This window comes from Leptonychotes weddellii, chromosome 15 (assembly GCF_054177405.1).
Source record: "Leptonychotes weddellii isolate Sample4059 chromosome 15, ASM5417740v2, whole genome shotgun sequence".
NCBI lineage: Eukaryota > Metazoa > Chordata > Mammalia > Carnivora > Phocidae > Leptonychotes > Leptonychotes weddellii.
The window spans coordinates 32,267,103-32,280,760 of record NC_138383.1 but is presented as its reverse complement, the minus strand read 5'-3'; the positions used below and the strand labels follow the sequence as shown (position 1 = coordinate 32,280,760).

Sequence of the window (13,658 nt, the reverse complement as noted above, 5' to 3'; positions counted from 1 at the left end):
CATCAAAAACTAATGATGTAATGTATGGTGATTAACATAACAATAAAAAAGTGGGAAAAAAAAAAAAGGAACCTGGGTCAAGGGAAAATAATGCTAAGATCCACTGCATCTGTTCCTGCTTCAAGTAGCTCCCACATTTTTAAGAAGTTTTAGATGTCAGGCAAAAGAAATCAGCAATTTTTTTTTTTTTTAAGATTTCTTACTTATTAGAGAGAGAGAGAGAAAGCAAGAGCAAGCAGGCACAGGGAGAAGCAGATTCCACTCTGAGTAAGGAGCCCGATGTGGGACTCGATCCCAAGACCCTGGGATCACAACCTGAGCTGAAGGCAGACGCTTAACCAACTGAGCCACCCAGGTGTCCCAAAATAAATCAGAAACTTACAGCAAATGTAAATGTGATCTCTTTCTGCCAATATAGAACCCACCTGCCATACTATCTTGACCAATCTGGTTACTATCCAGAAACCTCTATTGCAAACCCCAAATTCTCTCTTCCTCCAGCAGCCTACAACAGAATGACTCTATCCAGTTTCAGTTGCCAAAAACAGCCAGCAATATTTTCATAGGCCTTTCAGACTGCCTGATAGTTCCCTAAACCCTATGGTCTCACCTTAAACAGGTTCTGCCAGATCTATATAGGCTCTAAACCTAAAGGCACCACTTTCTCTCTCTTTCCCTTGAGAGATCTGGCTGATGTGCCCTTGGTTGCAGCTGCCGCCTCTCAGAATACTATTTGCTGTGATGGCATGAACTGTTTGCTATGTAGGGCTTACTGTTAAACTTAAAAATAAATTTAACACATACTGTACTGAATCACAAAACAGTGAAGACAGGACTAGTAAACTACCAGTTAAAGTGACTAGATAATTCACACCCCAGTCTGGTATGTCGTAAGACAGAAGACCCAATGGAAATTCACAGACCTCAATAATGAGAGAGAATGAACATACTCATTTTTAAATCCTAGGCTAAAAGTGATCTAGAACCTAAACTAGGTTCTAGGTAATCAACATACAGTCTCAGATTAGTTAGCAGCAAATCAGAAATCAAACGGGTTCACAGGTATGCCCATGCTCTGCCCCACTGTATTATCAAACCTTAACGCGGACAAAAGGAGGGCAGACAGGTTCCAAGATGCCTGGACAAACAGGCAGAACACCACGCGCAGATGTCAGCTCTGACTAGTTTTACTGGAGCAACAGATCAGACATAGAAGGGACAGAAATCATTCTCAGGAGCATGAGCCATGGAATTGAGAAGTTTTGTGCTTTCAGCCTTCCGACTCCTTCAATGGCTCCTGGAAAGGAACACTGTTACCCCACCAAGGACCACCATTTATTCACACACTTCTCAAAAATAATATTTTCCTTCGTCTCCAACTGTAACTGATTCTAAGTACATTTACCAGTGTCTCTATTTCTAACCACCTTTTCTACTTAAAATTAGAACAATAAAACTGGCATCTATTTGCAGTGCACACAAATAAATGTCCTTCCATAAATTTAGGCATTCCTGAAGTGGACTGAAAGAGAAAATGAATTCAGACTGAATATATTTTCATTACAGGCCCACCTAACTGATTTTCAGGCCCTATGAACCTTGATTCAGAGAGAAACTTGTTCTATAAAACCACAATTCTATGTGTAGACTAGGATCTACACATAGAATTTAAAGGAAGGCATATTTTAGTTCAATATAAATAACTTTTAACAGTTTCAGGATGAACGGGCCATTTTAGGGTAGTAAATCATTAGTAGTATTCATGTAGATGTTGAGATGCCATCACTGCTAATATAGGGTAAACTCGATCAGAAATAGGGCTTGGGGCTGGATGGCTCAATCGGTTAACCGTCTGACACTTCGTTTCAGCTCAGGTCATGATCTCAGGATTGTGAGATGGAGCCCCTCAGTGGGCTCTGCCGCTCAGCACAGAGTCTGCTTGAGATTCTCTCCCTCTCCCTCTCCTTTTGCCTTCCCCCTCTTGCGCTCTCTATGGCTCTCAAGTGGGCTTCAATCCAGCTAAGAAAAATCCCAGTGAGCTCTCTTTAATTCCAGCTCATGATGTAGTGTAAAGCTTTAAGGCTTTGCATAAAGATTATCAGCCATAATGAGAACACAGGGACTAGAAAGAGGTACCTACTTTTTATTCAGAATTCAAAGTCCCCTACTGCATAAAGATCACATGGTTACATCTACTTTCCAATTATTTATCAAATCAAAACCACAAAACTGATTCCATTTTTCATCATCGACTCCTAACTTACCATCACGATATAAAGACGGCTGGGATTTTAATAGATGAAAGCCCACATATCACTTTTATTATCACTTTAGAACTACTGTGTGAAATTCATTATTTGCTCAAGATTTGCAGCTTGGGCCTCTGTTACTTGAGGAATCTGATCTCAGAGACGCTTTTTTTTTTTTTTTTAGTGAGGAACTAGGTCCCAAGCTTGGGGTGTTTTGAGAACTGAATTCTGGATTTCAGGAACAACTGTGTGCTGCCATTGACGCCAGATTTACAATCCACTGGACCACCTCTGCTTTCTTGTCTACTGCTTTACGGGTGGTTATTCAAACAGGGTAGTTGCTATTAATAGATATATCCTAAAAGAGAGTCTCAGAGGCCGGTAGTTGACTGAAAGACAAAAGATACTGCTTAGTAGAATCTTGATTACCTTAATAAAAAGGATAAGGAGTATTCTGAACAGGGATAACCTAGTAAAAAAGCAATATGTAGTATATAAGATACTCTAATTTCTCAGATAAGACATGAAAAGTACATCAAAATTTGAAGCAGCAATCACAGAAAGTAATTTTCTCTTTCTTTGGTAGTAACATGTTTTCATCCTTCATAACCAAGCCTCCATGACCTACATATTGCTAATGGAATATTTCAGGTTCTGTCCTGTCTACAGGGGTTATTTTCAGCACTGGATCTATCTGTCCAACCTGGGAATCTCTTATAGTTCCCATAAAATCCACCACTTCAAGGACTCCACAGCTATTCAAGCAGCATGCAGTCCCATAAAAGCAATCAGAGTGCACAGTCCTCAACTGTGGATCCTGGAAGACCAAAGGAGGTTTTTAACACTGAACTTGTTTGGCCTGCACAACAGTCAAGAAAACTCAGCAAATGCCAATCTGGTTAGCTTCATCTGATGGAAGCTGCTGAAAAGGTCTTCCATTTGGAAGCATTTATCAGTTTTTCTGGTATAATAGCTACAGCTGTGGGCTTTCTGAGTGTGAACTGACATATGTAAGCCATGAAATATCAGGGACAGGCACCATCTGCAACTGATTGTCTCACAGGCTGGGACTCAAATGTAGGAGTAGCAAGGGACAGAATTTTCTCAAGGCCATACACTGGCAAAAAAAAAAGGTTTTTGGCTAAGATCTTAAAGGTATGAATAAATAGGACTGTAAGATTGTGTTCTTTGCAGCTGGGATCTTCAGCACTTTCTGCCCTAATCATTCAAAGGTTGAAATGAAAGAAGTTGTTTTAGAAGAGACCTTCAAAGAAAAAAACCGAGAGACGTTTTCGCTAATATTCATCCTCCTATCAAACAATACTTATGTGATCGATAAGAAACACCATATACAGGAAAAACCCAATTCTTTATCCATAGGTTTACCTCTAAGGCTCCCAATTATAGAAGGAAGAATTTTTATAAAGGTGCTATCAGACTTTCAGGTAAAGATAGTAGACTGAAAATCACAAGGAAAATTTCTTTCTCCTGAAACAATTTCTGCCATAATTAAAGAAAAAAAATTTACAGGTATAAATTACAAAGATAGGGAAGGAAAAAAAATACAATAGCAACAAAATCTTGGTGTCTGTAAAAGACATGGATCAGCAGCAACACCACCACAATTCTCAAAAGCTCAGGACTGGCAGCATGTCTGGAACTGTATGGAGGGGAAATGTAGGGAGGGAGTGTCAAAAGAAAAAGGATTAAGATGCTGTTGGAGTCCCAAATCCCCACCACCACTCTATGCTACCTTAGCCCCTCAGCAAAAAAAAGTGAAGATTAATTTTTTTAGAGGATAAAATACATGATACTTTGAAGGGGATGCCAGGCATGGCTGAGGGGTGGTGGATTCAGTGAATTTATGCATAATGAATGCTGAGACTCTCCAGCCATCTTTCCCAATTTAGCTGCCAAAAAGCTGGCAGAAAGCCTTTATATTCTAGACAAGAGAGTCAAAGATAATTTTTGGAAGAATTAAGCCAGCCCAAGAAGACAGACGTGAGAGTACTGACACAGAGGATTCCAGCTGCCCTCAGTGATGAGTAAACTGGAGCTCTGGTCCTGGGTCTCATTGTTTAGAAAGCCACACTCTGATCCTCCTCTGGCCTCCCTGCAACCCATGGACAGAAGAATCATCAGGACCAAAGAGAGATGCCCAGATAGAACACACAGAATCTACTGGCAGACAGACCCAACACCGTTTTCAGGGCCTGCTGCAGATATTGAAATTTTACAGATGAAATGGTATGTCTGAGATTTGCCTCAAAATATTATGGAGTAGGGCTGTGGACAGGGGTATAGATGAAACAATATTAACTACAGATAATCACTGAAGCTCAACGATGGGTATGGAATACAGGGACTCATTACACTATTCTATTTACTTTTGTAATGTTAAGAATTTTCCATAAAAAGTTTTTAGAAAGTAAAGCAAAAGGAGAAAGAGATGGAAAATAAGAGGGAAAAACAGGGATTGGCTCAGAAGGGTCAACATCCAAATGAAAAGACTTCTAATAAGAGAAACAGAAAATAAAGGGAGATCTACAAAGTTAAAAAAAAAAAAAATTCCCAGAACCAAGGGCTACAAGCTTCCACTATGAAAGAGCCCAATGAGTCACCTAGTATAATGGGTGATAAGGGACTGATACCTCTAGAGGCACATCATGTGAAATTTCAGAATATGAGGGATAAAGAAAGGATCTTATAAGCTTTAAATGAGAAAGAACACAGCGCAAAAAAAAAAAAAATCAAGAATCAGAATAGCATCAGACTAGAAGCAAAATGATTTCCAACCTAGATATACAGGAACTGTCAGAAAGTATGAAGAAGACATTTTAAAACATGTGAAACTTCAAAAACTTTATTCTCTACATACCCATTCTCAGGAAGCTACCGGAGGATGTTTTTCATCAAAATGAGGAAGTAATCAAAGAACCATATAATAGGAGACTCAACATAGAAGAGAGAAGGCAATGAACCACAGAGTGATGATGAAGGGAGATCCCAGGATGACAGCCATCTTTCACACATAAGAAAATTAGTCCAGAATAGAGCAGGTCAAAAGACTCCAGAGGGGACTTCAAGAAAGTGAAAGTGATAGACCTTTTTGAAGGGTCTGATCTCATGGGAAGTTGGGACTGAATTATGGTTAAAAACACAAAAAAATTAAGCAAACAAGAAGAGACAGGTATTAACAGGTAAGTATCCAACTACTTACAAAAAGTTTTATGGAGAAAAAGATAATTACACTTCATAGCTCAGCTTTGAAGTATAGTCCTAATAATGTAAACATTGGGGGTGCCTGGGTGGCTCAGTCTGTTAAGTGTCTGACTCTTGGTTTTGGCTTGGGTCATGACCTCAGGATCATGGGATTGAGCCCCAAGTGGTGAGCAGGGAGTCTGCTTGTCCCTCTCCCTCTGCTCCCCACCTCGCCCCTCAAATAAATAAGTAAAATCTTTAAAAAAAAAAAAATAACCTAAACACTGAACTCTGATTAAAGCAAATTCTGAGCTAGCTCTGTCAGGAAAACAGGAGGATAGGACATAGGCATGAAGAGGACATCAGTGAGTGCAGAAAGATGTTAAAGAACACCTAAAATGGAAAAATCCAGAAGTCACAATACAAGCATTTTACTCAGAGAGGTAAATGCAAAAAGTCTCAACTGCAAGAAGCAAGAGAGATTGACTATGGAAAGAGAAAACTGGGGCCATGCTGGGGAGAAAAGGCTGGGGGACTCGGCTGTTCTGAACTAACTATACAACTAGTTGACTCTTTAAATTTTTTTTAGGAACGCCTGGGTAGCTCAGTTGTTAAGCGTCTGCCTTCGGCTCAGGTCATCCCAGGGTCCTGAAATCGATTCCCACAGGGGGCTCCTTGCTCAGCTGGGAGCCTGCTTCTCCCTCTGCCTGCTCTGCCTGCTGCTTGTGCTCTCTCCCTCTCTCTCTCTCTCTGATAAATAAATAAAATCTTCTAAAATAATTGTTTTTAGGGGCGCCTGGGTGGCTCAGTTGGTTAAGCGACTGCCTTCGGCTCAGGTCATGATCCTGGAGTCCCAGGATCGAGTCCCGCATCAGGCTCCCTGCTCGGGAGGGAGTCTGCTTCTCCCTCTGACCCTCCTCCCTCTCATGCTCTCTGTCTCTCATTCTCTCTGTCTCAAATAAATAAATAAAATCTTTAAAAATAAATAAATAAATAAAATAAAATAATTGTTTTTAAAACCCTGGACAAAATTAAAACCAATGCTCTCATAAGGTTTTATAGCCCAGTGAGAAAGGAAGCCAAGCAGCAGTGAGAACTCTACAGCATCTGCGCAAAGCCCAGGATGAACACCTGTTCTGTCATAAGTCTACTGTCTTTTCACAGACACTGACTTGAAGAAGCAGTCACTCGCCAGGTGTCAAGTTTGAAGAAGTATATTGGGAAAATGTTTCTAAGCAACTAACAGAGATGAATGAAAGTCAAGGATATCAGAGTCAGAGAGACTCATTTAGAAGTAATTCATTTAGACATTTGTTAATGTTTTTGTTTTATTTAAATAGAGGGAATTCTCTTTTTAAAAGAATATAATTGTATGCTATAAATAAATTTAAGAGAAGATCCCACCAGAGGCAAGCTAAACTCTTATTTATAAATTGGATTCGCAAAGGCTTTAACAACCAACATCGGTACAGTAGGAGACATTTTCTAGGCTCACATCTTTACTAGGTATTTAATTCTTGTCTCTAAGGCAGACTATATTTTACATTTTAAGAGAGAACAGTGTCTTTTTAACCTTTCAATAGTGTTTCAGACAGACTATAAGCCAGTAAGTTGTTTACTGAGCACTGTAATGAAACGTTTTTGTATTAAGTGCTACACGACAGTTCTGGCAGCTGGGTTTATTTGTCCTATATATTGATATGAAATTAGCCAAAATAGTTTAACCCATACTGCCTTCAAAATTTCTTTTCCTCAAACTCCAAACATTTTTTTTTCTTTCCTGATTTTATGGTCTGAAGTAGAAAAGCACTAATTTTCCCATGTGAGTTCTTGAATTCAAACACTCTGCAAATATAATGTTTAAATGCCAATCAATCTTTACCTGGCTTTATCTGGATCTTTATGATCTAAGCTTGTTGGAGTTAATATTTGATTCTTTTTGTTTATACTGGGACAAGGGCAGAATGGAAGGTGAAATCTAAAGTAAACCACCCACCTTAAGCTAGCCATTACTTTCAACTAGCACCAGCAGACATTAAATAGAGCTGCTCATAGTGGGGGGGAAAAAAGTGTTTCTCTTTTAAGTTTTTGCTTATCTTCTCCACTGGGAAATGTCAATTAATGAGAAAATCACCATAATTATGACATCCTTGACAGAAGATGTAAAATTTTTAAAAGTCTGCTTCTTCTAACTTCAGGTTTGCAAAAACAAAAATTTACTAGTCCTAATCAGTACTTTTGAGGGAAGGAGTTGGACTAAGATTCAACTGCTCTTATGAGGGTTCCTTGTTCGGGATGTTCATTTCACTGAATGAGAAATGGAAATACAAACAGGAAGGTAAACTGACATTCATTTCTTTATTATCTCCTTTTTGTTTTAAAAGCAGAAAAATTTGCCCTGGTTTCTGTGACCCAAATTCCTTTTCCTACTTCTACAGTAAAGCATTCTTGCAGTCATGCTGACTGTCCTCAAATACTGTGCTGGAGGCTCTATGGGCCAACAGGAGGTTAGATTTCCATGAAAAAGGAGCAGGTGTAGATTTGGGTTAGTTCCTTACTTCAGGATTCTGTGCTGGAAAAGCCCCTTAACACACTGCTCGCATCATAGTAACAGCCAATTCCATCTGCACAGTAATCCTTGTTTTGTTCTTCTAGTCTGAGCCAAGTTCTTTCATGACTCACTCATCTTTGCTCCAAATCATACCCTTTGCAGAGAAAGAGGCATCCACTAACTGTGGCAACAAGGTAGTGAACTGGTGAACAGGCCTGGTGTGCTCATATTTAAACTACCACAGAACATTAATCTTAACTCCAAGTAATTGTACTGGTGATGTCTCACCATCAGTACTAGGATTCACACTGGTATTTTCCAGATGACTGAGCAATGGTATCCCACCTGTCTTGACTGGAAAGTAGAAGGTTGATACTTTTCTTTAATCATTTTAAACATATTTTATATTTTTAGTCTCATTCAGACTATTCATTTCAAGTTCTTGGTGGAAGGGGAGTCCTCATCCTCTGTCTGCTGTGTCTTCTGTCTTTCATAGTATACATTTCCCTCTTTTTATGGTTCAAATTGTGAGCTTTCTTTCTTTCTTTTTTCAAAAAGACTATTTGAGAGAGAGAGAGAGCACACACAAGTGGGGCAGAGGGGCAGAGGGAGAGGGAGAAGCAGGCTCCCCGCCGAGCAGGGAGCCCAATGAGGGACTCGATCCCAGGACCCTGGGATCATGACCTGAGCCGAAGGCAGATGCTCAACCGACTGTGCCTCCCAGGCACCGCCCCTGTGAGCTCGCTTTGAAAAGAGATTTTCTTTTCAGCTGGGAGTCCTGATGGCTCTGTCAGCTTAGAGCTGTTGCAAAATGACTGCTTTGCATTTGCTTCTGCCAGGTACCCTGGGTTTCACCAGTCCTGGACCAATTTTACATTAATTTATTGGTTTGGAGAACATTGTACCTAAGTTTGGGCTATATGCCCATATATTATGCCATGTATGGCAAAATATTGGGTCCTGGATTTGTCGTAAGAGGGCATGCAGAATGCTGGTCAGAGAGAAACTTTTCCATCACCTGCCTTACTGTAAACAGTTTTCCCAGTTTCCCGTCCACTGAGGGAGTTACCCTTCCAGGGTATTAGCTTTGTGCAGAGATCACTTACAGTTCCCAATCTCAGATGGACCCAGGGCTGTCTCTCTTGTTCTTGTGAGCATTTAAAAACCCACAACATCGAGGGCTTATATCTGTATTAATAACCCTTTGATACTGCTACACTTGAGCTTATAAGCTTACTAGTCTGCCTTCATGTTGCTTGAACCCCAGAAGGCTTATATTTCAAAGAGAAATTCAAAACAGATGAAAACTGAATGAAAACTCTCAGCTAGTACTTAAGCATTCTAAAAAATTCAGTATTTTCAAGATCGAGAGGCTCTTGTAGACCTGATAAAGTTCTGAGCTCCTCTAAGACACTGCTACTTATCATAGTTATGTGCTAATAGGGGGCCTTTAAATCCAAATAACTCTATTTGTGGTTTTGTGTTCAAAGATAACCTCTACATAAATCTATTCTCATATAAATGACAAATTCACTACAAAAGTCTTTTAGAAAAAAGGTTTATAAATAAGATCTTTAAAAGTTTCTAAATGTTTGTTGAGTAAAAGAATGAGTAACTTCCTGTGTTACTCATTCTTTTACTCATCGGTGCCTGGTGCCAGCTAGGCACCAATATGACCTTTTTTTTTTTTTTAAAAAGGGGCGGGCACCTGGGTGGCTCAGTCGGTTAAGCAAACGACTCTTGATTTCATCTAAGGTCATGATCTCAGGGTCATGATACTGAGCCCTGAGTTGGGCTCTGCACTGGATATGCAGCCTGCTTAAGATTCTCTCTCTCTCCCTCTGCCCCTCCCCTGTGCTCTCTAAATAAATGAATAAACAAACTCTTCTCCATAGTTATTTCAAATCTGAATACTCCACGACCAAATCTTAATATGAGGAAGAGAGTGGTTGTTTTATACATAAATGAAATAAAATCGGAAAGGTATCAAGTTGCACCCCCTGAGTGAAGTAAAACTCTAACCTGCAGGTTATTCAGAGGTTCCATCTTCATGACTGGGCCCAAGGTGTTGAGAGGCAGGGAGACATCAATGCTCTGGTTTGGCATGAGCGGTGTATGAATGGCCAGAGGAGTGCTGGGGATGACACCAAAGCTATGAAAAAGGATGAAAAAATTCCAGAGGTTAATCAGGAGGCAAGATTTAGCCACATCTTTGGGTTTCAATGGCTCTCTACTCCATTTGAACATAATTTTTAATAAAATTAAATGGAAGAAACAATGGAACCAAGATGCTTAATTCTAATTTGCTGTAAACTGATTACAATATAACCTGTTTCCCATTAAATGGATTTGAGGAAGGAGAAAACATTCATAAGCACAGAATTGCTTTGCTAGTTTCTTATGTTTCACACCACTAGAGGGCCAGATTTAGTAAGTTTCTTTCTCTCTCTTTTTAAAAACATCTTTCCTTAGAAAATCCTTGGGAGAAAGAAGACTTAAGAATACACACCCTAGGGACACCTGGGTGGCTCAGTTGTTAAGCATCTGCCTTCAGTTCAGGTCACGATCTCAGGGTCCTGGGATCGAGCTCCGCATCAGGCTCCTGCTCAGCAGGAAGCCTGCTTCTCCCTCTCCCACTCCCCCTGCTTGTGTTCCCTCTCTTGCTGTCTCTCTCTGTATCAAATAAATAAAATCTTTAAAAAAAAAAAAAAGAATACACACCCTATAAAGTACAATAAATTGACATTATTTCACTGGCTTGATAACCTGCCTTAGTAATCCAGAAGATTACTTACTGGTAATTCTAATTTTCTTTTTTGTTTACCTATGCAAGACACAATCACTAGAAAAGAGACAGTGAAAGTAAAGCAAAATTGATTGGCTTAGACATTCCAAACGACTAGGACCAGCTGGTCACTTTCTAAGCCTGAGGAACAGAGTGTGTACCCACTAGTTTGACTTCACAGAGAAGCCTGTCTAATAACAATACAAGAATAGTAAAGAGATGGGAAAAACCTGAGTCTGGAGTTACATAAATAACAAATACATATGAAAGCAGACGTGTTTTGTTTTTGCATTTTTTTTTTTGAGAGTGCACACTAGAGAAAGTGAGCATACGCCCAAGCAGGGAGGGTGGGAGGGGCAGAAGGAGAGAGAGAATCTTACGCAGGCTCCACGCCCAGCACAGGGCTCAATCTCATGACCCTGAGATCAGGACCTGAGCTGAAATCAAGAATTGGACACTTAACAGGCTGAGCCACCCACGTGCCCCAAGAACAGACATGTCTTATGTACAAGAAATATAAGAATTTCAAATAGATGGAGCATAAAGGGAAAAGTGGGCCTATAGGTGTAACAAATACACAAATGAAAGAGATAAATTTATATTGAATTTGTGTTCTAATTAGCCTCAGGAAGGAAGATGGGACTATAATACTTATAACTATAGAGTTTATATAGGTAATATCTTTCAAGAGTCATAGGATGGCAGAAGAAACATTTTCTTTTTCCTAAACTATGCTTTAGAATATCAAAATGTAATAATAAAGTGATCCTGAGAATACACATCACTCATTTTTGTGTAACATTTATAGATCAAAAAACCATTCTGCTCTTTTGATCTTGCTCTCATGGTCAGCAATCTCTGTCTGAAGGCAATATTGGGATAGAAACATGACAGCAGTTTAGTTCCTAATCTTCAAATTGCTCCTCTTGGAAATGATACAGAAGAAACAAAGAGGGAAAAATTCCTTACTAATCTATAACTTCACCTTCTGCAAAACTGCAAGTCCGAGGAAACCTACAAACTTCCCAATTATATTTACATGTGGCCAAAGCACATGAGATCAGCAGAACTGGTGAGAGAAGCTCTGGAGGTGAGGTAGGGAGGCAGAGAGTTCAGAGGCAACTAGGGATAGCAGGCCTCAGATACCGACCATAAATATCCATTCTCAGAAGAGAAACCCATTCCAAGTGCCAAGCGCTATTGAGTAGGGCAAATACCAAACAGGGAATGCAGAGGTCAGGTGAAGAAAGAAGGTGGAAAGTCCCCAGGGGGGCCTGGGGATAACAGAGCTCAAGAAAGCAGCCTTCTAAAGGGGAAACAGATACCTGAAGATAGGGCTGTGTTCCTCAGAGGCAGAAACCAGTAAGAGAATCTGTAGAGCTCAGGGCTGAAATAAAGTCTTCTTGAATAAAGTCAGGTTCTTTTTTTTTTTTTTAAGATTTTATTTATTTATTTGACAGAGAAAGAGAGAAAGAGTTCACAAGCAGGGGGAGAGGCAGAGGAAGAGGGAGAAGCAGACTTCGCGCTGAGCAGGGAGCCCGATGTGGGGCTCGATCCCAGGACCCTGGGATCATGACCCAAGCTGAAGGCAGCCGCTTAACCGACTGAGCCACCCAGGCACCCCGAATAAAGTCAGGTTCTTAGAGGCAGAGGAGTTGTGACCACACCATAGCAAAGGAGGGAGAGTCCCTGCGTAGCAAAGCCTAAAAAAATGACCCTGGCTTATCTTCCTCGTCTACAGGAGCCTCCTGCTAATAGCAGGTCCTGCAAATTCCAACTCATTCAGATAGGAGTATCAAAATGGTATAAGCACAGCACTCAAAGACACTATTACAAAAAAGTGGAAAAACAGCAGTACAAAACTTATTGACAAACAAAACATACTTGAAAATAATCTGCCATAAAAACAATGGAAATTATGGGGGCACCTGGGTGGCTCAGTTGGTTAAGTGTCTGCCTTTGGCTCAGGTCATGATCTCAGGGTCCTGTGATGGAGCCCCGCAGAGGGAAGCCTGCTTCTCTCTCTCCCTCTTCCCGTCTCCTTCCCTGCTCCCCCCTGCTCGTGCTCACAAACACATGCTCTCTCTCTCAAATAAATAAAATCTTAAAAAAAAAAATGAAACATTTATACAGAAGTTAACAGAAAAATACACTTAATAAAGCAATTGCAGTCACCAAAGGAGAACACATAACATGAAGGAAGCACTTGGGGAAGAGATGGCCAGACAAGAGGAGAAGATAAAGGAGAGTCAATAAAACTCAGGAAAGAAATAACAGAAAAGAATAAATCATGTCAGAATGAACTACACCAATAACATAGATGCAAAAAACACTCAACAAAATTTTAGCAAATCAGACTGAGCAATACATAAAAACAGACAATATATCCTGACCAGACAGGATTTATCCCAAGAATATGAGATTGGGGTAGCATTCAAAAAAATCAATCACTGTAATCCATCATATAAATACACTAAAAAAGAACCACATGATCATCTCAATAAATGAAGAAGCATCTGACATTTTTACCAACTCATAATAAATTAATTATAATTAATGATCAATTTAATACACACTCACAGTAAAACTCAACAAACCAGGAAGAGCAGGAACTCTCTCAACCTCCATGAAAAACCTACAGTTAACACTGCACTTAATGGTGAAAGACTGAATGCTTTCCCCCAGAGAATTAAAACAGAACAAAGATGTCCCTTCTTATCACATGCACTCTACATTTACTGCGGATCCTACTACAGTCAGACAAGAAAAGAAAAGGCGTAAGACTGAAAAGGAAAAGATAAAACTCTCTAACCACAGACAAAATGATTTATCTATGTAGAAAACTGTAAGGAATCTACAAGAAAGGTACCAA

General features: G+C 39.9%; 1 protein-coding gene across 1 annotated transcript in view; it reads right to left on the bottom strand.

The window, feature by feature from the left end:
* Positions 1-13,658, bottom strand: part of AP2B1 (adaptor related protein complex 2 subunit beta 1) — a gene marked incomplete at its 5' end in the record, with an annotated part of 84,186 nt that overhangs the window by 25,253 nt on the left and 45,275 nt on the right. The window contains one exon of the mRNA XM_081805344.1: positions 10,024-10,153. Coding sequence (XP_081661470.1) covers positions 10,024-10,153 — 130 coding nt within the window. The remainder of the gene's footprint in view (positions 1-10,023; positions 10,154-13,658) is intronic.